The sequence below is a fragment of the Eptatretus burgeri genome, chromosome 15 (genome assembly GCF_056783735.1).
Source record: "Eptatretus burgeri isolate ZD-2024b chromosome 15, Ebu_testis_v1, whole genome shotgun sequence".
NCBI classification, from domain to species: Eukaryota; Metazoa; Chordata; class Myxini; order Myxiniformes; family Myxinidae; genus Eptatretus; species Eptatretus burgeri.
The window spans coordinates 69,063,842-69,090,811 of record NC_140975.1 but is presented as its reverse complement, the minus strand read 5'-3'; the positions used below and the strand labels follow the sequence as shown (position 1 = coordinate 69,090,811).

At 41.6% G+C, this 26,970-nt stretch overlaps 2 protein-coding genes across 5 annotated transcripts in view; both read left to right on the top strand.

Moving 5' to 3' along the window:
- The window catches only part of LOC147012453 (large neutral amino acids transporter small subunit 2-like), a 56,604-nt gene extending 36,095 nt beyond the window's left edge, over nucleotides 1-20,509 (top strand). For all 4 annotated transcript variants that reach the window (XM_085856709.1, XM_085856711.1, XM_085856708.1 and 1 more), the window contains 6 exons: nucleotides 16,076-16,199; nucleotides 16,896-16,999; nucleotides 17,348-17,444; nucleotides 17,610-17,759; nucleotides 18,126-18,303; nucleotides 19,310-20,509. In XM_085856709.1, the coding sequence (XP_085712835.1) occupies nucleotides 16,076-16,199; nucleotides 16,896-16,999; nucleotides 17,348-17,444; nucleotides 17,610-17,759; nucleotides 18,126-18,303; nucleotides 19,310-19,440 (784 nt within the window). In that variant the 3' untranslated portion in view covers nucleotides 19,441-20,509. The remainder of the gene's footprint in view (nucleotides 1-16,075; nucleotides 16,200-16,895; nucleotides 17,000-17,347; nucleotides 17,445-17,609; nucleotides 17,760-18,125; nucleotides 18,304-19,309) is intronic.
- A 1,427-nt stretch (nucleotides 20,510-21,936) lies between these two features.
- Nucleotides 21,937-26,970, top strand: part of LOC147012452 (myosin-6-like) — a 90,045-nt gene continuing 85,011 nt past the window's right edge. The window contains exons 1-2 of the mRNA XM_085856705.1: nucleotides 21,937-22,085; nucleotides 22,437-22,660. Of these exons, the coding sequence (XP_085712831.1) occupies nucleotides 22,454-22,660 (207 nt within the window). The 5' untranslated portion in view covers nucleotides 21,937-22,085; nucleotides 22,437-22,453. The remainder of the gene's footprint in view (nucleotides 22,086-22,436; nucleotides 22,661-26,970) is intronic.

Sequence of the window (26,970 nt, the reverse complement as noted above, 5' to 3'; positions counted from 1 at the left end):
CGGGGAGGTACCCGGCTCTACCGACTAAAGAACCACGCGTCTATTTCTTTTTTGTGTGTGTGTGTGTCTGTGGGCCCTGTCTTTAAGTAGGATTGTTAAATGCTTTTGCTCATTGTACATTGCCTGCCTTTTATTCGTGATAACTCTACTCTGTGTCTGCCCTCCCCAATTATTCTTTGTAAAATAAACCGCTGTTAAATGTACCAGCTCGTTTTCTGTGCTTTCCTCCATTGGCCTAGCATGGTGTGTGTTGCATGTTGCTAACCCTAACCCTAACCCTTGCTATACGGGCCGTTCATGCCGTGGATTGTTCATTTGGTCCGGCGCAGCTTTGGTAACTTCCGCTCGGTTACGCCGGATCCGAGTCGGTGATAACGACTCGATTCGGACAAAGTCGGTCGAGGGTGTGGTTTTCCCCAGTCGTTGGACGACGTGGGTATTTAGGTATATTGAAATTAGGCAATTAACCCTACCCCACGCCGTCAAAATATTGGCGACCACGGTCCTCTCAGGGACCCGTGAATTCTCGGACTTATCCGAGAGTCACGACCTAAATTCCGAGTGTTCGGTGGGAGACGACTCCAATGCTTCACCTCGTGGTCGTTTATCGCCACCGAACACCGGCCCACAACACTAAAATGTTTGACCAGTAGTGTGTGTATGTATGTATATGTATATATATATATATATATATATATATATATATATATATATATATATATATATATATATATACACATACATACATATACAGAGCTGGCTGCCTCTGTCTGTCTGTCCTGTATGCACTCCTAAACTGCTGAACAGAATGAGTTGAAACTTGAAGGATGTACTCAGGGTGTACCCAGGAAGATTTTGGGTTTAAAAACATTCATTGCCCCATTTGTTTCGGCTTGAGTGGTGATTCAAATTCTCCTCGTAAATGTGTATCATTTTGCTCCATTGCTGGTGGGAGTGGTTATTGCAAGTCATAATTATACTGAAAGACTCTCACTTCTTGCTATACGAGCTAGATGTGTTGAGCGAAAAACTATTTCCCCCACAGACATTGTGTTATAAATCAAAGATGCATTCCTGAGTGACTGATGTTTGGAAACCTTAGGCAATCAAACCTAACCTAACTAAATACAAAAGATGATAACTTGCTGAATGAATACCCACCATAAATACATCAAAGTAGAAAAATAAATAAATGAGTGCTCACTGTCCGCACCGTTGAGAGGAGAAGAGATTGCATGTCGAGGCCTGGAGATGTGTGGGTGGAGTAGATACAAGTCGTTTTCCACTCATATTATAGGGTTTGGGGAGAGTTTGACGAAAGTTGCGTGAGACCACTCGATTATGACGCCTGGAGGACAGTACGACGAACAGATTTAAAATGAAGCGGGAACCATGACATGCAGTTTAAAAACAAAAACCCATGTAATGGCATCCCGCCGATTTAATGGATGTTAATTTGCAATATAATAGTACTGTATTATCTTCATATCCTTCGTTTTACATTAAAATAATCCCCTTCCGTTCTCGTGGCCGCAGCACATACTCTACCCCTTTAGACGACGTGGTGGCGGAAAGAAAATGTGTGGATGTGGAGTGAAAAGTAAACCTGGTGTTGGCTTCATGGTTACGGTGGCTGGCTTAAAATCATAGCCCATGGGGTCTTGAGTTTGAGCCTCTGTCATGGCATGGAAATAACACCAGGTAGGGTTGATGCAGCCTGTTATCTCTTCTGAGGTTGGCAAAATGAGTATCACCTCACTTGGGTAATAAGCAAATTGAGTATATCCTATGTAGGAGTGGTGACCCATGCAGGACTGTACTTTCCAGCCAATAAAACTGCCTTGGCATCTCTTATGTGCCTCGTCGTGTGAAAGGAATGGTTATTTATTATTATTTATGGTGAAACGTGTTCGTTACTTTATTCATTGTGTCTCAACAACTTCTTGTATGGAAGCTTGGCTGCCGGGTAGCTATCATTTTGTGTTGGGGGCACGGCTGTGCTGTTGATGCTGTGCCCCGATACCAGTACACTGGCACTCATTTCACCGACCTCAGAAGGATGACAGGCTGAGTCACCCCACCTGGTGTTAAATCAGCAGCCAACAGCAGAGATGCCAACTTTTGGAAATCAGAATTAGGGAGGATTTTCAACCGACACCAAATAATGTGCGCGAAGCGCACATCTCGAGCGCGGAGCGCTCGACCCTTGCGGCGGGGTCCAGGGCCCGCCTTAGGGCCCTGCAAGCTCTGGGGTTCTAGACGCTCTCTAGTGCCCTCTGAGCCCTATTTTGGAGCATTTAACATGTTAAGAATTCCCACTTTTTGAACAAAAAAAGGGGAAAATTGTGCACTTTTTAATGTTACATGTATGTTAATATTAGTAAGTTAGGGGACAATCAAAGATTAACAAAAAGCACAAAAGAAGCAATATTTTTCTTACCTTACTGGCTGGTACTACTGCTGCTTGCTTTTTCCATGGCAGCTTTGCTGAGTGACAGCTGTGTGGCTCTTTTAGCCCTTCTGATTATGTCTTTGCTGTATTCTCTCTGGTAGCAAGGGGTGCTATGAGCTAGTTTTTCAGTGAAGAGAGCTTCCAGGGTTTTGACACTCAAATTGGGACGAAATTCAGTATGATTCTTCCGTACAAGACTGAGTGCCCGCTCACATGATGCGTTCGAATGAGGAATGACCAAGATTCCCTTCATCACTTTGCTCAAATTAGGTTACTTCTTGGCACCAGTGCAGGGATCTGTGAGCTGTGAAATCCGATGCCACTGCTCATCCACTCTCACTGTCTCAGTAGCAATTGTAGCTATGGAGGCGCCTGCCTGGTAGTGAGCGAATTCACTCTCAAGACTGTCTATGTCACTATCACCGCCACTGAACAGACAGGGGAATTTCTTGATGAAAAGCTCCACACAGTCAAACCCCACTTCTTGGTGTAGCTTAACATCCAGCACCTGAGCATGCTTGGCTAATTCATCATCTAGCGGCCAGGTTTTGAAGATGTAATTGCAGGCTTTCACATAATATGAGCGAACTGCACTGAAGAAACCTTGGATGTCTGACTCACTCAGAGTGAAGGTGGATTTCTTTGAGACTCCTTTGTTCCCTTATATACAGTTTGGCATCGTTCCCAATCATGAGGTCCTCATCATTCTTCTGATGATTTCTGTCAGAGAAGGGTACATTTACCAGAGCAACCGATGACACCGATGGTTTCAAAAACCGTACGAAGATATCTTTCAGAAGACCATTCAATTCTCCATGCAGGAGATGAATACAGGGTTCGTCTCTTTGGAGCAGAAGATTCCCCCTTCTCAAAAAGCTTGTTAGCATATCGAAGGAAGAAACAATAGAGTTTTGTTTGTGGAGACAAGAACATCCTGTTGACACGTTTTTCTCTAGATTCCTGCACAGTGTTTGAGGAAGATGCGCTTTTAGTTGTAGAACTCGTAGTACACTTAGCCGCAGGGCGATCACACTTGCGTTTACTGCCAGCAGAAGAGGTCAGACTCGTAGTACCAGATCCAATTTTACGTTTGAGGAGAGAGCTTGAGGTAGGTGCAGCCAAGGAAGAAGACCTCTGATTCGAAGGTTTTGCTGAGCTTCTATCAAGTGATTTGGCAAAAAGCAGAACTTAACTTGGGTCCTTCTTTGCCTGTAGATGGGACTATCACAGTCTTTCTCGACTCTGAAGGGATCTGCTTTGTAGATGAACGTGATGAAGGGCCGGTGATGCTACCTGCTCTCAGCATTGGTTTTGGTGCTGTCCCTGCTGTCTTCTTCGCAGCAGATACTGCAGTGGTAGTGGTGAATGCTGCTCCACTAGTGCTTGATCCTGCAGTGCCAGTACTGGCAGTAGATACAGTGCCGTCCTTCTTGCTCGTTGTTAGAGTCTTGGCTACAGTTGGTTGCATTTTTCTTCGTACTTCTTCTTGAAGAAGAGGCGAAGTGGCTCCCACTGTTCAATCAGCCTGTCTAGGCACTGACCATGGACAGCCACCTTGTTGCGACATGCTTCAGAATCTTGTGTGTCGGGGCATCACAGAGTTCTTGCAGTGCTTTCACTCCTTTGACGCGTTTACTACTTTTGTCCAAGTAGTAGTAAATATCGATGAGAAAGTCATCTAATTCAATGGGTAAGGCCTGAGCCGCCTTCTTGGCCGTATTGTGCATCATATGGCAAGGGCATCCCATGATGTAGCACTCTGGATTTTGTTTGTGGATATAAGCAGCGACTCCTTTGTGCTTGCCCACCATGACAGAGGCATTATCAGCACAAAAGGAAACACAATTTCCCACGGAATTTTCCTGTCACTGAACTCATGATCAAGCAGTTTGAAAATGTTTTCTCCAGTGGAATCTTGTTTGCACGCAGGCAAACTTAGCAAACCTTGCTTCACAATCCCAGCACTGTTGTCAGAGTACGAAATCAGGACAGGATATAGCTGGGCCTCACCACTGTCATTGCTACCGTCTGTAGCTAGGCTAAATGGAGCTAGTCTAGCAATATCGGCAATAGATGAAGCAGTAACATTTGACAACTCACCAATTACACTGGTCAACAACAAATTTGTTGTCTGCATTTTTTAAGCTGATTTAGGACGAATCTGATGCGCTGAATCCAAAACTCACATTAGTTTTGTTCAATCAGGTCAAGTTTTTGAGATATGGCCACATGTCGTTTTTTACATTTTTGTTCACATGTACGCATGTGTGGAGCATTTTAGAAGAAGTTGGTGGGGTAAAATGTCATGTCAAATAATTGTTTTAATTGGAAATAATTATTTTAATGACAAGAAGTATTCAGGTACGATAGTTCTAGGTGATTATGTCGAAAAGGGATCAGTTTGAAGTCATAAAACCTCAAAATCTTCCAAAATTGGTGAGGCAAAGCATAAAGTTCGTGGATCAAAACTAAAGTTAATGGGGCAGATTTTGTAATAATGTGATACAAAAAAGTTGTATTTCTTGAAATAACGAACTCTGAAGAATGTACAATACCTACATGCGCCAATTTATGACATGCGCTTCTGCTCAAGCTTGGAGTGCCACAGTACGAACCCAAAGATTGGAGACTGTTCATTGACAGCAGCAAGCGATCACTGAAATGTGTTCTGCTACACAACGGCAACCAGTTTGCCTCTGTACCCATCGCTCACTCGACTACACTGAAGGAGAAGTATGAAGCGGTGAAGTACGTGCTGAGAAAATTGGTTATGATCAGCATAAGTGGTTTATTTGTGTTGACCTGAAGATGGTGAACTTTTGTTGGGACAACAGTCTGGCTTCACCAAGTACCCATGTTTTCTGTGCATGTGGGATAGTAGGGACCGTGCTCAGCATTACACGAAGAAGGACTGGCCTGTGCGGGAGGAATTGGTGCCATGCAAAGAAAGGAACGTCATCAACGACCCTCTGGTGGACAGAGACAGAATACTCTTCCCACCGCTGCACATCAAGCTCGGCTTTATCAAGCAGTTCACCAAGGCTCTGGACAAAGATGGTGACTGCTTCACTTACTTGTGCCAGGCTTTTCCAGGATTGACCATGGAGAAGTTGAAAGTTGGCATCTTTGATGGTTCTCAGATCCGTCAGCTCATCAGAGATCCAGAGTTCAAAAACTCAATGAACGAAGTGGAACTGGAAGCGTGGAAGACATTTGTTTTGGTAGTGAAGAACTTTCTTGGCAACAATAAGGCCAGAAACTACGCAGAACTTGTCAACAACATGCTGACTGCTTTCAGAAACCTGGGCTGCAACATGAGCATCAAGATGCACTACCTATTTTCACATATGAACCGGTTTCCTGAGAACCTGGGTTCAATGAGTGACGAGCAGGGGGAGAGATTCCATCAGGACATGAAGGAGATGGAGACCAGGTATCAGGGTCGCTGGGACGCAGTCATGATGGCTGACTACTGTTGGAATCTGAAGAGAGACCTCTCTGCCGCTGAACATTCCAGGAGTTCGAAGAAACGGAAGTTCAAGCCCTGAAGTTTGAACAGTGGTGACGCAACATGCAATTTACTTGTACTTACCTTTATCAATGCCCACCATTCAGATGACAGTAATCGATGTTTCTATCATGTAATCAATAAATGTTGTTGGCAAAACATTTTTTTTCTTAAAAACATGTTTAGGATGATATGTGTTGACAAAAATCAGCTGATAATGCCACAAAATGTAATTGATTTTGTCACAAGATCTGATTTTTTCAAATCAACTTAGCACAAAACCTGACCTGATGGAGAGAAACGGATGCCATTTCCTGATTCAGCAGTGCCAGAATACCCTAATTCACTTGTAGAAATCTAGACAACATTCAGAAAGTAAAAATTGTTGACCAGTGTTCTTTTTTTCTTCTTTGTTCTTGTTCTTTTTTTTTTCTTTTTTTTTCTTTTTTTTTTTCTTGCTTTTTGTTCTTGTTTTATTTTATTTTTTTTTGTTCTTGCACATCTTGCAAGTTTTTGTTCTTGCACATCCATACTTTGAAGCAACTTTTGAATCTGGAAACATCTTTTGAAATAGAGGTCCAGCATGATCTGAGACTGATATGGGCAAGTTATGTTCCACAATAAATCCACTAAAGAGAAGTTCCGCTCGGGTAACATCCTCTTCCTCGCTTGTCCCTTGTTTGGTGAAATAATTCAGAAGTGTACCGGTACTCGTGCTCGAAGATCTCTCCTTTGCAATGTCTGTGTGCCGTTTGCTTCCAACGTGCTTCCGAATATCAGCTGTACCTGCGTACTCAACTGAAATATCAACGGTGCATACTGTACAATACGCATGATGAATTCCTCTTTCAGAATTTCGAATACACGGGTATTGGAGACTGTATTCGGTCTTGTACTTCTGAGACCATTTCTTGGTCTTCGTAAGCTTCTTTTCTGCCATTTCGTAATCAACATCGAGGGCTTGAAGCATCGGTAACTTCGAAGTCGATGTTCCACAGCTGCAGCGCGACTCGTAAAACTCTCGCGGCTGTTAAACACCGCACGGTGGTCGCGACCGCCGGGCTGGTACGGGGCCCAGCTGCATGCAGAGAGCGTATCGCATGCATATACACTGTGCATACATACCGCATGCACTGTATTGCACACATACCGCATGCACTAAATCTCAGTGCATGATCGCATAAGCGAGATCCAGACCCAATGTTTCGCTGCTCCTCATTTGAATTTGCAATTTTTTACGTACAATTTGGAAGCAGCGAACGTTATGGAGTTACCACATGCCATACGTAGCAGACGATGCTTTTCATTCAATTCTCATACTAGTACATTCTGATTAGTGAACAGTGCAAAAATATCAAAATTTCGGGAGGATAAGGATAGTGATCGTAAGGGCGGGAGTTTGGGTGAATTTTCGGAAGCCTCCCGATGAAATCGGGAGGGTTGGCATTGCTGCAACAGGACTCATACTCAGGACCCTAAGATTCCAAGCCAGCCACCATAACCACTCAGCCAACACCAGGCTTTGTGTCTCAATGAAAATGTGTTGAACAGAAGTGCGTATAGCGAGGACTTCCTGCACACAATTTCGGGTCTGTGTGCCTGTCTGTCCACGAGACATTCAGTTGTTACTTTTTTCAATCACAACCAAACTTTCCAGTGGGACTGAGGTTCACACGATGGAGGTTGCAGCGACTTAATTTTCCCCTCTCCCCAAGGGGATTTTCCATCTTGAACGAACTTTGTGCTAAGGTGTAGCTTATCGTAACGTTTCGTGCAGCACACCTACATGAAGTAAAAAAATTATTAAAATCAGAAAATCAAAAAAATTAAAATTTCTGTTCAACATATGATTACCTTTCTTAACAGTCGCTACTGTTGGCGAGCACTAACCTCAAAGAGATTTGGAGGAAACACGACATCTTTGAGACATTGTATGCTTATCACGTCCACCACAGACTAATGAATCCAAGCCATCTGGACTTGCTTGGCCTCTAGGTAGGCCGCAATGACCTTTACCTAATAAAGGTGCTTTGTTTTCTCTTTTCCATTTCTTGAACGCATCTTTACACATGAATGATTTATCCTATTACTGATCCAATTTTCCTAGCCATCAGATTATATGTATGTGGACTGTATATTAATTGTTTACAACTTGTATCTTGGGGCCTCACATGTGATTTCTCCCAGCCATGGCTTCAAGTGTGACATGCGATATTGCCCTGACACCCTTACAGATCAATTGTGACCTTTCTTCGACACATAAACCCATTATTAAGGGTCATTAGCATTGCTTAATAATCACCTGAGAGAAATTTGGAGAAAAATGGATATATTCATGTATACGTACACATCGGCGGTGTATAGCTAAGAGTCGCTGGTCCACACACCTACCTTAAAGGTCCCCTGACATGAAAAATAAAGTTGTTATTTATATATTAACTTGACCTTCCTTGTGAAGAAATCACCCATGTTTTTTTTAATCAAAAATGGGATAATTAGAGCAATATTTCGATCATTTCTGGAGCCTTTCACAACTTGCTATGCCCCGCCCCTAAAAAAATGGACTTCAGCGAATCTCAGCGTGACGTCACATACAGCAACTCGCACAGAGTGGATTGACTCGAGAGTCGAGATGTCGCGTGTCTTATAAAGTAAGTACAAATGCATTTTGCACATGTTAGTGCAATCTCTGTGATCGTCTTAATTCCAGTGGTTGTTTCGCGGGAGTTTTTAAGAGTTTTAGCCGTACTTTCGAAAATGCCTGCAAGATGTATCATAGCAGGATGCAGCAATACAAGCAAAGACGGTGTAAGCCTCCATGTATTCCCGAAAGATGATAATCGTCGGAGAATATGGACATCTAAAGTGAAGCTGACGAGGGGAAACTGGAAAGGCCCCAGCGACACGAGCGTCATTTACAGTGCCCACTTCGAAGACAGTGACTTTGAGCATGGGCTCTATTCATCCCTCTGTTCATCCCAAGCCCTCATTCCTCACACACAGAGACAAGAAATTCTGCTTCCGAGCCGTGTATGCGCAACTATCACGAGGCAATTATTTATCCCTTTACTACCTTGCCGTAGTCGTGTACAAATCCAATACATACATGCACAATAAAGGGCTATACCATGTACACAAAATATAAAATTTGACTGTTTAACCTTTCCATTAAAAAAAAAAATTACAGAGACATACAAGTAAAATACTAACCATTAATATTGCATCATTTCAAGGCGCAAGGAGATAATTTTAAAATCAAACAATGTGAAAAACCTGCACCCACATTTTGCAGCTTATTGAATTGTTCATTGAAACCAGCCTGCTGGGATAGGTACGATTCCACATACATGCAAGCCAGGTATGGCTGCACTCGACATACATGGGTTTATTCTAAAGTGAAGGTACTGCTTCCATTGGCTTGCTATTCATTAACAATTAGCCAAAATGCTGTAATAAATGAACAGGGAAAAAAAATGTTTGCACAACTATGAAAGACAAATTTATCTGTCCTATTACACGGCCTCATATCCTCGGGACTCTTACGCATTGACTTATACATTGTGTGCATGCTAATACAAGTTACTCGTCAACTCTAGAGTCTAGACTAGTCCGATAAATCCGTCGTCCGTCCAACTAGGCCGATAAATCTGTCGTCCGTCCGACTAGGCCGATAAATCTGACGTGCTGTAGCTTTATTTTATTATTCTCTTTTCTTCATTGTTTTCCACTGGCGCTACATGATGACAGTAGGAATAAAATAAATAAAAATGCAACAGAACGTAAGATTTATTGGACTGCTTGAGACAATTGTATCGCAAGGTGTGTTCTGCACACAAGTTTTCATCGTATCCGGACAGCGAGATTGCTTCGTTTTATGCGCGGAGAGATACAGCCGATGACATGCGCCGGCCTTGTTTGTGATTAATTCGCCACGAAGCAACATGTCCGCTGCGCTGCGCTGTTCACGTCACCTCACTGAAATATTTCTGATCGAGCAGTATGCAAGTCGAATTTACATTATTGAATTACGAATAGGATTTAGTCTTACCAGTTGTTATTTCCGAGTCTTCCTTCGATGTCCTCCCTATCGTCATTAACTCCGGGAATTTCATCGCCATTTTCCTCTGCTTGTCCTGCTTCGTGCTCGAACTGGTAAGGCGTACTTCATTTCCAGCTGCCTGAACTTCACCTCCCGCGACTACGTTATCCGACAATTCTCCATGTGATTCAGACCAAAATCCTTCATTTCTCTCACACTCACTGTCGCTACCAGATAAGTGAAAGTCCATGTCATCCATTATTCAAACCCAAATGTTCGATTTTTTTTAAAGCAGAAACGAACGAAGCGATTGAGTCGATCAATCAAATGTGGAAACACACAGCAAGCCAATAGAATCACGTAGAAAAACCAACCCGAGTAATCACACAGAAAGCCAATAGAATCACGTAGTCCACCAACCCGAGTAATTTGCAGCCTTTGACATACTGTACGTGACGTCATGTGGGTTACGCCCCAATCAGGAGAATTTTTAGGGGCGTTCCTGAAGAGGTTTGTTTTTTTTAATTATTACATTTTACAGAATGAGTTTTGTGAAAAAACATTGTCAGATCTGAAATCACGATGAAAAACTCCTCTCGGACATATATAAATGAAATTTAAGTACTTTTGCATGTCAGGGGACCTTTAAGTAAAAATTATTGTAACCAGAATTATTATAACCAGTGGCCGACTTCTGGGAACACTCGTGATCATATTTCTATAAACATCCTGATCCTGCACTGATTTCCTAAGGTCTGGCAGAGATGGCTTGGTTGCAGCCTTTACCCATCCATCCAGCACATACACCTTTTGCCTCTTCCTCTTCTTCTGTCCAACCATTGTATGACAGTCTGTGCTTTATGACACTTCAAATGTACATGGTGGTCTCATTTCTTCAATAACTGATTTGTTTGTTCTTCTTGCATTCCCAGGAACTTTTAACATTCGTCTCCAAAACCACATTTCAAAATTGTCAATTTTCTTTCTTTCTTTCTTTCCTCCACATTCTCAACTTAATCTATTAATTTCTAATCCACATTCTCCACTTAATCTATTTATTTCTCCTCCACATTCTCCACTTAATCTATTTATTTCTCCTCCACATTCTCCACTTAATCTATTTATTTCTCCTCCACATTTTCCACTCAATCTATTAATTTCTCCTCCACATTTTCCACTCAATCTATCAATTTCTCCTCCACATTCTCCTCTCAATCTATCCATTTCTCTACATTCTTCTCTCAATCTATTAATTTCTCCTCCACATTCTCCTCTCAATCTATCCATTTCTCTACATTCTTTTCTCAATCTATTAATTTCTCCTCCACATTCTTCTCTCAATCTATCCATTTCTCTCCATTCTTCTCTCAATCTATTAATTTCTCCTCTCCATTCTCCACTCAATCTATTCGTTTCTCTACATTCTTCTCTCAATCTATTCTTTTCTCTTCTACATTCTTTTCTCAATCTATTAATATCTCCTCCACATTTTCCACTCAATCTATTAATTTCTCTACATTCTTCTCTCAATCTATTAATTTCTCCTCCACATTCTCCACTTAATCTATACATTTCTCCTCCACATTCTCCACTTAATCTATTTATTTCTCCTCCAAATTTTCCACTCAATCTCTTAATTTTTCCTCCACATTTTCCACTCAATCTCTTAATTTCTCCTCCACATTCTCCACTCAATCTATTAATTTCTCCTCCACATTCTCTACTCAATCTATTAATTTCTCCTCCACATTCTCCACTCAATCTATTAATTTCTCCTCCACATCCTCAACTCAATATTTTCATTTCTCCTCAACATTCTCCACTCAATCTATCAATTTCTCCTCCACATTCTCCACTCAATCTATTAATTTCTCTCCATTCTTCTCTCAATCTATTAATTTCTCCTCCACATTCTCCACTCAATCTATCAATTTCTCCTCCACATTCTCCACTTAATCTATTCATTTCTCCACCACATTCTCCACTTAATCTCTTTATTTCTCCTCCACATTTTCCACTCAATCTATTAATTTCTCCTCCACATTCTCCTCTCAATCTATTCATTTCTTCTCCACATTCTCCACTCAATCTATGCATATCTCTACATTCTTCTTTCAATATATTAATTTCTCTTCCACATTCTCCACTCAATCAATCAATTTCTCCTCCACATTCTCCACTCAATCTATTAATTTCTCCTCCACATTCTCCAATCAATCTATTTGTTTCTCCTCTACATTCTCCACTAAATCTATTTATTTCTCCTCCACATTCTCCACTTAATCTATTCGTTTCTCCTCTACATTCTCCACTCAATCTATTTATTTCTCCTCCACATTCTCCTCTCAATCTATCCATTTCTCTACATTCTTCTCTCAATCTATTAATTTCTCCTCCACATTCTTCACTCAGTCTATAAATTTCTCCTCCACATTCTCCACTCAATCTATTTGTTTCTCCTCTACATTCTCCACTCAATGTATTTATTTCTCCTCCACATTCTCCACTTAATGTATACCTTTCTCCTCTACATTCTCCACTCAATCTATCAATTTCTCCTCCACATTCTCCACTCAATCTATTAATTTCTCTCCATTCTTCTCTCAATCTATTAATTTCTCCTCCACATTCTCCACTCAGTCTATTAATTTCTCCTCCACATTCACCTCTCAATCTATCCATTTCTCTACATTCTTCTCTCAATCTATTAATTTCTCCTCCACATTCTCCACTCAATCTATTAATTTGTCCTCCACATTCTCCTCTCAATCTATTCATTTCTCCTCCACATTCTCCACTCAATATAATAATTTCTCCTCCACATTCTCCTCTCAATCTATTAATTTCTCCTCCACATTCTCCTCTCAATCTATGCATATCTCTGCATTCTTCTCTCAATCTATTAATTTCTCCTCCACATTCTCCACTCAATCTATCAATTTCGCCTCCACATTCTCCACTCAATCTATTAATTTGACTCCACATTCTCCACTCAACCTATTCATTTCTTCTCGACATTCTCCACTTAATCTATTCATTTCTCCTCTACATTCTCCACTTAATCTATTCATTTCTCCTCTACATTCTCCACTCAATCTATTTATTTCTCCTCCCCATTCTCCTCTAAATCTATCCATTTCTCTTTATTCTTCTCTCAATCTATTAATTTCTACTCCACATTCTCCACTCAATCTATTAATTTCTCCTCCACATTCTCCACTCAATCTATTCGTTTCTCCTCTACATTCTCCACTCAATCTATTTATTTCTCCTCCACATTCTCCACTTAAATCAATTCCTTTCTCCTCTACATTCTCCACTCAATCTATCAATTTCTCCTCCACATTCTCCACTCAATCTATCAATTTCGCCTCCACATTCTCCACTCAATCTATTAATTTGACTCCACATTCTCCACTCAATCTATTCATTTCTCCTCTACATTCTCCACTCAATCTATTTATTTCTCCTCCACATTCTCCACTTAATCTATTCGTTTCTCCTCTACATTCTCCACTCAATCTATTTATTTCTCCTCCACATTATCCTCTAAATCTATCCATTTCTCTTTATTCTTCTCTCAATCTATTAATTTCTCCTCCACATTCTCCACTCAATATATTAATTTGACTCCACATTCTCCACTCAATCTATTCGTTTCTCCTCCACATTCTCCACTCAATCTATTCGTTTCTCCTCTACATTCTCCACTCAATCTATTTATTTCTCCTCCACATTCTCCACTTAATGTATTCCTTTCTCCTCTACATTCTCCACTCAATCTATCAATTTCTCCTCCACATTCTCTACTAAATCTATTAATTTCTCTCCATTCTTCTCTCAATCTATTAATTTCTCCTCCACATTCTCAACTCAATCTATTCATTTTTCCTCTCCATTCTCCACTCAATCTATCAATTTCTCCTCCACATTCTACACTCAATCTATTAATTTTTCCTCCACATTTTCCATTCAATCTATTCATTTTTCCTCTCCATTCTCCACTCAATCTATTAATTTCTCCTCTACATTCTCCACTCACTTCATTCTTGGAATCCAGGAAGATTAAACGTTCCTCCATTTTCCATGTGATCGTCTCCCAATATGAAGACGTCGGTCTTTTAAGTTGACAAGATTTTTCTCTTTTAGATTTAAGTAAAAATTATCTTTTTAATTTTCCTTCTTCACTTTCCACAGCAGTTTCATCAAATTCTCTTTACTCTATACCGACAGAGAATTGTGATATTGTCAGCATACCTTAGGTTGTTGATACATCTTCTTCTGATTCTGACTTTAGTCTCCATGTCATTCACCTAAGATTTTTTTTCATCAAAATTATTATAACCACAAATTAATCGGTCAATATGTGACTTTCAAAATGACGTAAGGGTCATTAGCATTGTTTAGATTTCTTGGTGCGCATGCACAGAAACCCCTAATAACTAAGTAAATTGGGGCAGCCGAGACATAGTTCATGCCTCCCAGTTAAGGATTGTCGAATTAAGCGAGTAAAAACAACTTTTAAAGAAGCTGAAAGTACTTGTAAGCATACCTGCTAGAATGGGGTGTGTGTCTGCACAACGAAACAGTTGGAGAACTTCCTGATCAACTCGTCTGAAGAGTTGATATGTTATAGTCCATTGTATTGCCAAAACTAACGATGATGTGTGCCCGTGAAAGGCCCAATGTTCGTAGATGTGTGCGTTCTAACCAAACCTTCGTGCTTCAGGCCTAATACTTCGCCATCGCCGACAGGTCAGTGGTCTCTGTCTTCTACTGCCTTCATTTTTCCCTCTAGATCTTCAAGACAGCTGTTCACCACCATCTCAAATGATCCCCCATCCAAAACCATGATATTTTCAACACCTGTTAAACCACCTCTCAATCTTCCCCACCCCCCCCCCCCAATTTTCTTTTTGCTTCTGTATCCATCTTGTTGACCCCTTGTGTTTTCCCCTTTCCCTCATCGTTACCTGCATCCCTTGTTTGTCCGTCTCCATATATTTTCTCCCTCGGCCCTGCTGTTGGCTGTTCCCCCTTCTCCTTCTGTTGTTCCTATTGTTATGTTGTGTCCTGATCTGTTCTGTGTGCTAGCTCTTCCACCAGCCTTGACTATGTATATTAAATCTGCATGAAAACCATAGACATGGGCAATTATGATCATTCAAGGTGTTTCTTTGTATGACTTGTATTTAGTCCTACACTACTTCTTCTTCTTCTTGCATTTGGCTGCTAGGTAGCTATCATTTTGTTTGGGCACATCTATGCCACTGATTCTGTGCACCAATACCAGTACACTGGTATTCATTTCACCAACCTCAGAAAGATGACAGGATGAGTCAACCCCACCTGATGTTAACTCAGCAGCCAATAAGGCTCAAACTCAGGACCCTAAGCTCCCAAGCCAGCCATCCTAATCACTAAGCAGACACCAGCCTTGTCCTGCACTACTCAACCAAATTAGGTTAAAACTGCAGCTTGTGCTCAGGGGTGAAGGGGTAGAGTTGAGCAGCTCCATGCTGATTGAGTGAGTAAAGCCTTGATGTATTTCCCTCACCAGTGAGGTTGACCAGCGAAATTGTAATGGGTAAGCAAAGCCTTGATGTATTGCCTTCACCGGTGAGGTTTCATTTTCATGGCAGCTCCACTCCGCGGACACCTTTGCTCCTTATGAAGGAGTGAGAGACTTGTTCAAGGTCAACATTGTAACCTTGAAGGTCTTTTTAGTAAGAACCTGAAGCTCTTTGGGGATTACTGGCTCAATCACTACTCATCCAGCGTTTGGTGGAGCCGTGTCGGAATTTCTAAAGATAAGGAAGTAATTAAAAGGAACTTTGTACTGCCAGCGCTGCTTTGTACTCGGATGTTTGGTCAATGTTCCTTCAAACAATGCAGTGCAGTGATTGGATTGGATTACATTGGAGTGGGAGCTACTTAGGTTAGAAAGTGGAGCATTCATTGCTTCCTCCTGTCGTTGTTGTCATCCTAGTAGTAGTTGTTGTTGTTGTAGTAGTAAGGTAGTTAGTTCAAGTTACTCTTATGATGATTGGTATTGTCATTATTATGTGTGTTTCAGGAACCTTCCAAGGGCGATCTACATTTCTGTCCCTTTGGTGACCTTCGTGTACGTGTTCGCCAACATCGCTTACATCACAGCAATGACCCCGGAGGAAATCCTCACCTCAAATGCTGTTGCTGTGGTAACAAAAACACACTTTCTTACTGTTTCATTGTTTCATCATCACAATATAACATTATCTTCACAAGTAGCCTTGATTGTATGTTTTGGAATACGAGACTCTTGGATGACTCACAACAGTGTAACCACAATTAACGTACCTGTAAGACTGCGCGGAGTCATCAAAACCGTAATTTTTAAATACGATTGAAATTGTCTCATTACCAAATGTTCCATTCTATGTTCCTCCATGAGCCTCGACGTTGTGTAAAAAAAACAAGCCTCATCCATGTTACAAAACCTCATCCATTGTACAAAACCTCATCTGTATTACAAAACCTCATCCATGTTACAAAACCTCATCTATATTACAAAACCTCATCCATATTACAAAACCTCATCCATTGTACAAAACCTCATCCATTTTCATAACCTCATCCATTGGACAAAACCTCATCCATTTTCATAATCTCATCCATATTACAAAACCTCATCCATTGTACAAAACCTCATCCATTTTACAAAACCTCATCCATATTACAAAACCTCATCCATCTTATAAAACCTCATCCATCTTACAAAAACTCATCCATTTTACAATATCTCATCCATCATACAAAATCTCATCCATCTTAGATAACCTTATCCATATGACAAAACCTCATCAATATTACAAAACCTCATCCATCTGCCTGTCGTGTGTTTCCCAATGGGACAGACATTTGGCCAGAAACTCCTGGGAGCCGTATCTTGGATTATGCCCATATCCGTCGCCCTCTCGACCTTTGGAGGTGTCAACGGGTCATTGTTCACCTCATCACGGTGTGTCATCTCCTCCACCTAACGCCACGTGGTTTTTCTCACGTCTTCTTTTTTCATCCCTCCTTATGCCTAGAGCTTGCACACTGATGTTCCCCCAACGTTCCAACCGACAATTCCAATCTTTTCCAACATCAACCCAACATCATACTGTGTCATAGCTGGTTGTCCTCTTCCTCTATTTCTTATCCATGGTCTATTTACACCTCTTACATTCTCTGTGCTTTTACTTTCCTTACTTTTTCTTTTGTTCAGCTCATCCTTCCTCCTATCAATCTGCATTTCATTCATTTACATCTCTTTCCAAACCTTTTCCCTGAACGTTTCCCGTCCAATCTCATCCTCACTCAGGCTGTTTTTCGCTGGAGCTCGGGAGGGACATCTTCCCATCCTGCTGGCCATGATACATACGTCACGCTGCACCCCTATCCCAGCACTACTCTTCACGGTGAGGAGTTTGTAATGAGGTTACGCTGAGTTATGAGGCTTCGGTGCGGTTTAAGTTTGGGATGTATTTTTCACGTGAACAACATTCTTCAACTACCAAACCAGATTGGATCCATTAAATCTGCAAATTAACACAGAGTGTGCGATTGATCACGTGTGTGAGCAGTGTGCCACAACTCTCCTCATGTTTCTCACTTCTGACATTTACACCCTCATCAACTATGTGGGTTTCATCAACTACCTCTTCTACGGGGTCACCATTGCTGGACAGATTTACTTCCGGTGGAAGAGACCTGATGTTATCAGGCCCATTCAGGTAATTCTTAATAATATCCTGCTCACCAATTACGATTTTTGTGCAATGATCACCAGTGTGTCCTTGTTTTCATTCTTCCGATTGGCAGTGATCTCTCCCCTTCCCCATTCATTCACAAACTTCATTCCTTGCTTAACTCCAAGTCAATATTCCTTTACAAGGACACCATTTCACCCCTCTCACCTCATCGATTCACCCCTCTCCTCTCATCAGTTCACCATTCTCACCTCAGCAGTTCACCATTCTCACCTCATCTATTCACCCCTTTCCTCGCAGCAGTTAACCATTCTCACATCATCAGCTCATCATTCTCACCTCATCACTTTTCACCATTTCCTAACTTCTGTTTTTCTTTTCGTCCCGCAGATTAGCTTATGGTTCCCCATTATATACTTGATCTTCTGGGCGTTCCTGATCATATTCAGTCTCATATCTGATCCCATAGTCTGTGGGATGGGACTTGTCATCATGCTGTCTGGTGTTCCTGTCTATTACATCGGTGTCTACTGGAAAAACAAGCCCAAGTCTTTCGACATTTTCATTGGTTTGACAACTCTCTAAACATTCTCTCCAAACTAGATTCAATGTTTTCTCATTCCTTTCTCATTTTCACATCATCATTGTGCTTATTATACTTGGAAAAAACAAGATTATCATTCAAATCAAGTCTTTCATAACCACCTCTGTCTGTAGTTGTTTCTTATAACAATGTATTCTTACAACAATATAATTCTTCTCTCCTTTTCTCCATAACTCATCCTCCTCAACTACCCTTTCACTACTGTCTGCTAATCCGACCCCTCGTTGAAAATACCCTCTCACGACTATCTCCTTACACTCTTCCACCTTCTAAACTACCCTCTCACTACTCCCCCAACCCTCCTCCTTTCTCTGCTGAACTACCTTCTCACTACTCCCCTAACCCTCCTCCTTTCCCTGCTGATTTCACCCCTCTCACCTCATCCATTTCACCTCTCACTACTCTCCTCCAACCCTCATCCTCCTTCTAAGCTACTTTATCACTACTCTCCCTAACTCACCCCCCCCCTCTTCCTTATTCTTTGTGATAGTTATAACTCCGAATCAGTGGTAATATGTTTACAAACATCATGGGATTTTTTTTTAACCCCATCCCACATTTTACATACCGCTTCCCCCTCCCCTTCCCCCTCAATATCCTGACCTCCAAACCTTCCTCTTCATTTCTTCACTTCCTCTCTAACTGCTGTCCTCTCTCTATATCCCCTATCCCTCCTGTTACACTTCTTTTTGCAAATCAATCTCCCACCACCCATGGATATTAGAGATTATATTGTTTATATGCTCATCTCCCAGTTAGGCCTAAGAGCCGACGTAAGATGGGAAAAAGTATTAGATGAAGGAGGCCCCTTCATAAACTATTCTGCATAATTTTACACAAACCTAATTTTAACAAACTTATTGGAATTTGTTACACAATATGGAGCGTCATGCGGAATGACCTCTTGGTGTGTTTTAACTTTACATGGCTCGAGCTATTACGAGGTGTAACTAACACAACTGTTTTGCAGAAATGATGACCAAGAACTGCCAGAAGATCTGCACAGTGGTGTATCCAGAGCAGGTTGAGGAAGACAACGAGGAAAGCTCACTTCCGCACAAAGCAAACTCTCAGAGTGGGATTGCTGACCAAGCTGAATGACACATAAACAGATGAGATGGTGTGGGCTAAAAGCGAAGGTGTGTGTGTGTGTGTGTGTGTGTGTGTGTGTGTGTGTGTGTGTGTGTGTGTGTGTGTGTGTGTGTGTGTGTGTGAGAGAGAGAGAGAGATCCATCTTTTCCCCTAAACGTCATCACGACTTGCATTACTAAAAGGAGATGTGACCTGCACCTTCGATCGTGAAGCCTGTACCACACTTAATTTACGAGGTACACCGCTGGAAGAGACAATAGATAGTCCACATGATTTGAGTATCCATAACAACCAATCATGATCGAAGGTTTTGTGGTCGGAAGTCAGAGCTTTTGCTCTGCTGGTAGTATCGACGTCACTCTAAACCATTCATCGGTCCTGATACTTACACCTCGTTTAGAGAACTTGCCTGCTATGTGCACCTGCTCAGCTTCTACCCCAACATACCCCCAATGACTTGCTCATCGCTGCAGCAACATCAAGGGATACTTGCACAGCCTCCTGGGTGGCCCTTTAATTAGGAAGTGGACCTCTCACCGTGAGCTCCTCTGAAACACACCTGCTCATACTTACACTGCCAAAAAATGGAGGAATGTCGCCATTTTGAGATGCTGTGTTTTGTTTTTTTCAATGGCCACCTCTTGTGTTATCGAGTCTACCTGTCTCATTGTTGGGCAGTCCAGGTGCTCTATTTAAACCACCGAGATCTCCATGAGACTCCCATACCAGGGGGTCTGTGATGCCACAGTCCTGTAGAGACGGCCAAGTTGTCCAAGGTACACAATTGAGTGACTCCGTTGTTACTTAATAGAATTAAAAATACAATGAATGTTTTATTCGTGGTTGTAAGGAATTGGTAGTTAGTTGGGGGTAATGTTCTCCCTCATACTGGTACACCTGATTTGTGCGTGTCAAACAAGTAGTGGAATTACCAGGAGTGCGACCCAGAACACGACCTCGTCCACTCAATATCTTCCTCAAGGTGGACAGTCTTGATTGTGATTTATCGTTTTAGTTGTTAATGTTGTTTTAAGTGAGGAAAACGAATCTTATGTACAAATAAAAAAATCTTTTCTTATTCTGTTCGTCCCCATCATAATTATTATCACAAAATTCATTCAGACTTTCTGATATCGATGATACTGAGCCAACGATAGGTGTACTCCAAGTGTACAGTACTGTGACCTCCAACGATAGGTGTACAGTACTGTGACCTTCAACGATAGGTGTACTCCAGGTGTACAGTACTGTGACCTCCAACAATAGGTATACTCTAGGTGTACAGTACTGTGACCTCCAACGATAGGTGTACAGTCGTGTAACCTCCAACGATAGGTGTACAGTACTGTGACCTTCAACGATAGGTGTACTCCTGGTGTACAGTACTGTGACCTCCAACGATAGGTGTACTCCAGGTGTAGTCCCCTAAATCTTTGGTGTAGTACCCTCACCTTTGGGGTGGTCCCCTAAATCTTGGTGTAGTACCCTCACCTTTGGGGTGGTCCCCTAAATCTTGGTGTAGTACCCTCACCTTTGGGGTGGTCCCCTAAATCTTGGTGTAGTACCCTCACCTTTGGGGTGGTACCCTAAATCTTGGTGTAGTACCCTCACCATTGGGATGGTCCCCTAAATCTTGGTGTAGTACCCTCACCTTTGGGGTGGTACGCCTTGGCAAAATTACCTAACTTCCTTGAACGAGGTTGGGGTTTTGACCATATTGGCTTATGCGGTGGCCCCATAAGGCTGTTTGGTTGGGAATGTGATAACGATGATCCCGACACAGCAATGATTGGGAGACGTCGAGGATTACGTGACGTCACAATGACTATATTTGGCTTCGTGGAGCAATCTGCTCTTTATCCGGTCGCAGGGCCTATCGGCAGGACGAGCTATAACGAGCAGGTGCCGCCGGTGGCACCATGTAGGGTGCGGATGAGTGTGGAGCAATGGTCACCCCGGCGTGCCTTTGCTATCTCACTCCAAGCACACAGCACGCTCGGTCCTGTCGTGCCCCTCACTGCCGTCACGGCTTTTGGAGGGAAAATGAGATCAAGTTGTGACATCATTCGGCCTTTTGGCCCATCGTGCCTGTGCCGTTAAACCTCCCTCGGTCGATGGTCGATGCCCTCTGGTCTCGTGCGTCCATCACTGAACGATCCCTGAAGCCAAAAGGTCAAAATGACCGCCGAGCTCACCACAATGCGTTTACAAAAACAGAAGGCCATTGTGTGCCGGTACCCTCTCTGATTTCCAAATCGCATCCCGGATTGAATCACCTCGTTAAACGACACCGTCTTAACAAGGAGACCTCCAGAATATCTTATCATCCACCGTCGACCATAGACCATGGTCTTGTCGTTCATTTCGTCTCGGCTGCGGACACAATGGTCCGAAGTTGGAGCGAAATATCTCGTTCTCTGTAGGCGGACCCCCAGGACACACCAAACATGTCCTTCTTGGACTCCCCTCGCATGGTCTCCTTATCGCGGAACGTGCCGAGGGCTCATCACGGACACCTTGGCGCACATCGACCGCACCACCGAGCTATAAGAGAGGGTCTCCTGTCCAACCGTGTATCTGTGTGCGAGCGACACCATCCATCCCTGTCGGACAGTAAATTGTGTTCGTCTTGAGTGAGTCACAGCGAGTGCTCGGTGAGTGCATCTGATGCCACACACAAACGAGGGACGTTCAAAAAGGTCTACCAACTAGATTACTAGATCCTCGCCATCATGCTACACTTGCTTTCCCATTGATCTGTGTGTCTAATTATTACGTACGGTACTTATATATTTATTTACACTTGGTGGTGGCCTTTTTGACCTTTCTCGGACGGTTTGTGAGTGACAACTCGATTGGAGACCTTTTTGAACACCCCCATAGAGATGTGGACTGAATTGCAGACAGAAAGTTAAACCTAAAAAGGGGAAAAGGAACTTTTGGGTTACTCATGCCAACTACACGTTGGGGGGGTCTATCGCGGTGGTTTGTGCTCCCTCTTCCAGGAGTCCACGTGCAGGAGATGGGTGGAGGTCATGGCGATGGGTCAGAGTTCGGAGAGGCAGCTCCGTTTCTGCGCAAGTCCGAGCGACAGCGACTGCAGTCGCAGACTCGTCCCTTTGATACCAAGCACGAATGTTTCGTTGCGGACGACAAGCTGGTCTACGTGAAGGGTCGTGTGACGCAGCGTCAGGGTGGTCGCGCCACCGTGGAAACTGAAAACGACCAGGTGACGTGCTCTTTGTGACCGATGGTCTCCTGATCCGGGATCGAATGTTGTTATAATAAAATAGATTTGGTACTTTTCTTCAAAATCGTTGTCGAGTCGCATCGCAAGACCATCTGCGGTGCTCGCATTGTTCTGCCCACTGTGACGTCATCACTAATCACTGGGCAACAACAAAAAACTTTTCGTCTGTTACTAAGGGACATGCAGGTGTTCTTGGCTAAATCTGGGCTGCTGATTTCAAATCTGTAGTCAGAATTTAGCGAGCACGTCAGGTTTTCAAAATATTTAAATGTATTCATGATACCCAGCATACTATATTAGATACTTTATTAATAGAGATCACCACATTGTACATCTCATATCAATACTTAGTAATTACTTTCATGTCATATTTTGATAATAATGATTGATCTCTGTGTATAATGTGTGGTATACAAACCAAGAACATAAACAAGTTGCAGAAAAATAAGTTCATAAAGCATTAGAACATGGTAATCTTAGGAAAAGTGTAAACTTGATCGGGAAATCTGCCCCATTGTGAGCGATTCAGAAACAACACTTCAAGTTTACACTCTTCCTTTCAATATCGTCAGCGTGGGCACTGTTCAGACGTGGTTCAGAAGTGTGTGGAATTGATCTCCCGTTGTAGGATCCAGCAGTAATCACCCATCGTGTTTGGGTTGAACCGGTCTTGATACCTACTTTCCATGACCGAACTGTCTTGGTGGAACCTTTGGCCATGCTCATCGCTCACCTCACCCAGATTCGGTGGGAAGAAATCAAGATGAGAATGCAAGAAGTGCATTTTAAGAGACATCCTACAGCCCATTCCCTGATTGGCCTTCAGCATGTTGTCCAGCAATTTCACGGATTGTTCAACTCTATGGTTCCCAAGAAAGTTCTGCACAACCAACACAAATGCTTCCCATGCTGCAAACTCAAGCGGGTTCAGTTTAGTTTTGAACTCGGGATCACACATCAGTTCTCGGATCTTTCATCTGGGGCCCAACTAAAATACCCGATTTGAGTTCAGCATCAGTTTTCTCTGCGCCAAACTTCTCTCTGAGATATTGGAAGCCATTACCATCGTGATCCAATGTCTTTTATAAAGTTGTTCATGAGGCCAAGTTCAATGTGAAGTGATGGAAGGTAGACTTTTTGTTGGTGCACCAATGGCTGATGATGCACATTGCACCTGCCAACTGTGTTCATGCCTTTCATTTAAAGTGCATTCTCAAGCTCTTTTTACGAGAAATAATATTCTACAACAGTTGTATTGCTATAATTGAAACCAAAAATACAAATAATAATAATTTATGATCACTCAAAATCACCCACCAGGGCAAGCTACTGAAACATGACCATGTGTATAACTCAAAATCCTGACGTGATGAGAAAATTCTGACTTCAGATTCCGAATCAGCGAACTCGAGTTGGTCTAGAACATGTGCTTCCACCGTAGTATCAAAATCTTTGTTGTCCAGCGAATCGATATATTTACTGTATTCCGATGATGTGTGTGTGTGTGTGTGTGTGTGTGTGTGTGTGTGTGTGTGTGTGTGTGTGTGTGTGTGTGTGTGTCTGTCCTGTATTGTCACTGAACTACTCCCTCAAACTTTTATAAAAACGTACCAAACTTCCGGGCTACACCTACCTCTCCCGTGTGTATGTCCTCAGGGTACTTTGTTTGAAATTTTTTCAAATAATTTTTTTTTTTCAAACTTAAATCTTCAACTTCAATTTCTTATAAAAATGTATTATCACGAATATTACAAATAATTTCGCGAAATAAACGTTTGAATTCTGAATGGTGTAAATCATGACAACCCAGCATCTCGCGTACTTATCCACCAGTAAAACCAGCCATCTCAAGAGCAATGCGTGGTGAGGTGTTTTGAATTGCACAGCAGGACTTGTTTTGAAATATGTGGCACTGGGGTGTTTTTAATAACGTGGTGTTGACGTGTTTTTAATAACGTAGTGTTGAGGTGTTTTTTTTTCATAATGTGGCAGTGAAGTGTTTTTGATAATGTGGGGGAGATGTGTTTCTAATAACATGGTGTTGAGGTGTTATTTAATAATGTGGCAGTGAAGTGTTTTTAATATCATGGCATTTGGGGTGTTCTTAATCATGTGGTGTTGGGGTGTTTTTAATAACGTGGGGTTGAGGTGTTATTTAATAATGTGGCAGCGAAGTGTTTTTAATATCATGGCATTTGGGGTGTTCTTAATAATGTGGTGTTGGGGTGTTTTTAATAACGTGGGGTTGAGGTGTTATTTAATAATGTGGCAGTGAAGTGTTTTTAATATCATGGCATTTGGGGTGTTCTTAATCATGTGGTGTTGGGGTGTTTTTAATAACGTGGTGTTGAGGTGTTATTTAATAATGTGGCAGCAAAGTGTTTTTAATATCATGGCATTTGGGGTGTTCTTTATAATGTGGTGTTGAGGTGTTCTTCATCACATGGGGTTGAGGTGTGTTTAATAACGTGGCTTTGAGGTGTTTTTAATAATGTGGCTTTGAGGTGTTTTTAATAATATGGAGTTGAGCTGTTTTTAATACCCTGGCAGTGAGGTGTTTTTAATAATGTGGAGTTGAGCTGTTTTTAATACCCTGGCGTTGAGGACTTTTTAATAATGTGGCATTGAGGTGTTTTTAATAATGTGGAGTTGAGCTGTTTTTAATACCCTGGCGTTGAGGAGTTTTTAATAATGTGGAGTTGAGCTGTTTTTAAAACCATGGCGTTGAGGAGTTTTTAATAATGTGGCATTGATGTGTTTTTAATAATGTGGAGTTGAGCTATTTTTAATACCCTGGCAGTGAGGTGTTTTTAATAATGTGGAGTTGAGGAGTTTTTAATAATGTGTAGTTGAGCTATTTTTAATACCCTGGCAGTGAGGTGTTTTTAATAATGTGGAGTTGAGCTGTTTTTAATACCCTGGCATTCAGGTGTTTTTAATACCATGGCGTTGAGGAGTTTTTAATAATGTGGCATTGAGGTGTTTTTAATAATGTGGAGTTGAGCTATTTTTAATAACCTGGCATTGAGGTGTTTTTAATACCATGGCGTTGAGGAGTTTTTAATAATATGGCATTGAGGTGTTTTTAATAATGTGGAGTTGAGCTATTTTTAATAACCTGGCATTGAGGTGTTTTTAATAATGTAGAGTTGAGCTGTTTTTAATACCCTGGCATTCAGGTGTTTTTAATACCATGGCGTTGAGGAGTTTTTAATAATGTGGCATTGAGGTGTTTTTAATAATGTGGAGTTGAGCTATTTTTAATACCCTGGCAGTGAGGTGTTTTTAATAATGTGGAGTTGAGCTGTTTTTAATACCCTGGCATTCAGGTGTATTTTATACCATGGCGTTTAGGAGTCTTTAATAACGTGGCATTGAGGTGTTTTTAATAATCTGGAGTTGAGCTGTTTTTAATACTCTGGCATTGAGGTGTTTTAATAATGTGGAGTTGACCTGTTTTTAATACCCTGGCATTGTGGTGTTTTTAATAATGTGGCAGTGAGGTGTCTTTAATAATGTGGAGTTGAGGGGTTTTAATACCATGGCATTGAGGTGTTTTTAATAATGTGGAGTTGAGCTGTTTTTAATACCCTGGCATTCAGGTGTTTTTAATAATGTGGAGTTGAGCTGTTTTTAATACCCTGACATTCAGGTGTATTTTATACCATGGCGTTGAGGAGTTTTTAATACCATGGCGTTGAGGAGTTTTTAAGAATGTGGCATTGAGGTGTTTTTAATAATGTGGAGTTGAGCTATTTTTAATACCCTGGCAGTGAGGTGTTTTTAATAATGTGGAGTTGAGCTGTTTTTAATACCCTGGCATTCAGGTGTTTTTAATACCATGGCGTTGAGGAGTTTTAATAATGTGGAGTTGAGCTGTTTTTAATACCCTGGCATTGAGGTGTTTTTAATAACGTGGCAGTGAGGTGTCTTTAATAATGTGGAGTTGAGCTGTTTTTAATACCCTGGCATTGAGGTGTTTTAATAATGTGGAGTTGAGCTGTTTTTAATACCATGGCGTTGAGGAGTTTTTAATAAAGTGGCATTGAGGTGTTTTTAATAATGTGGATTTGAGCTGTTTTTAAAAACCGTGGCATTGAGGTGTTTTTAATAACGTGGCAGTGAGGTGTCTTTAATAATGTGGAGTTGAGGTGTTTTAATACCATGGCATTGAGGTGTTTTTAATAATGTGGAGTTGAGCTGTTTTTAATACCATGGCGTTGAGGAGTTTTTAATAAAGTGACATTGAGGTGTTTTTAATAAAGTGGAGTTGAGGTGTTTTTAATACC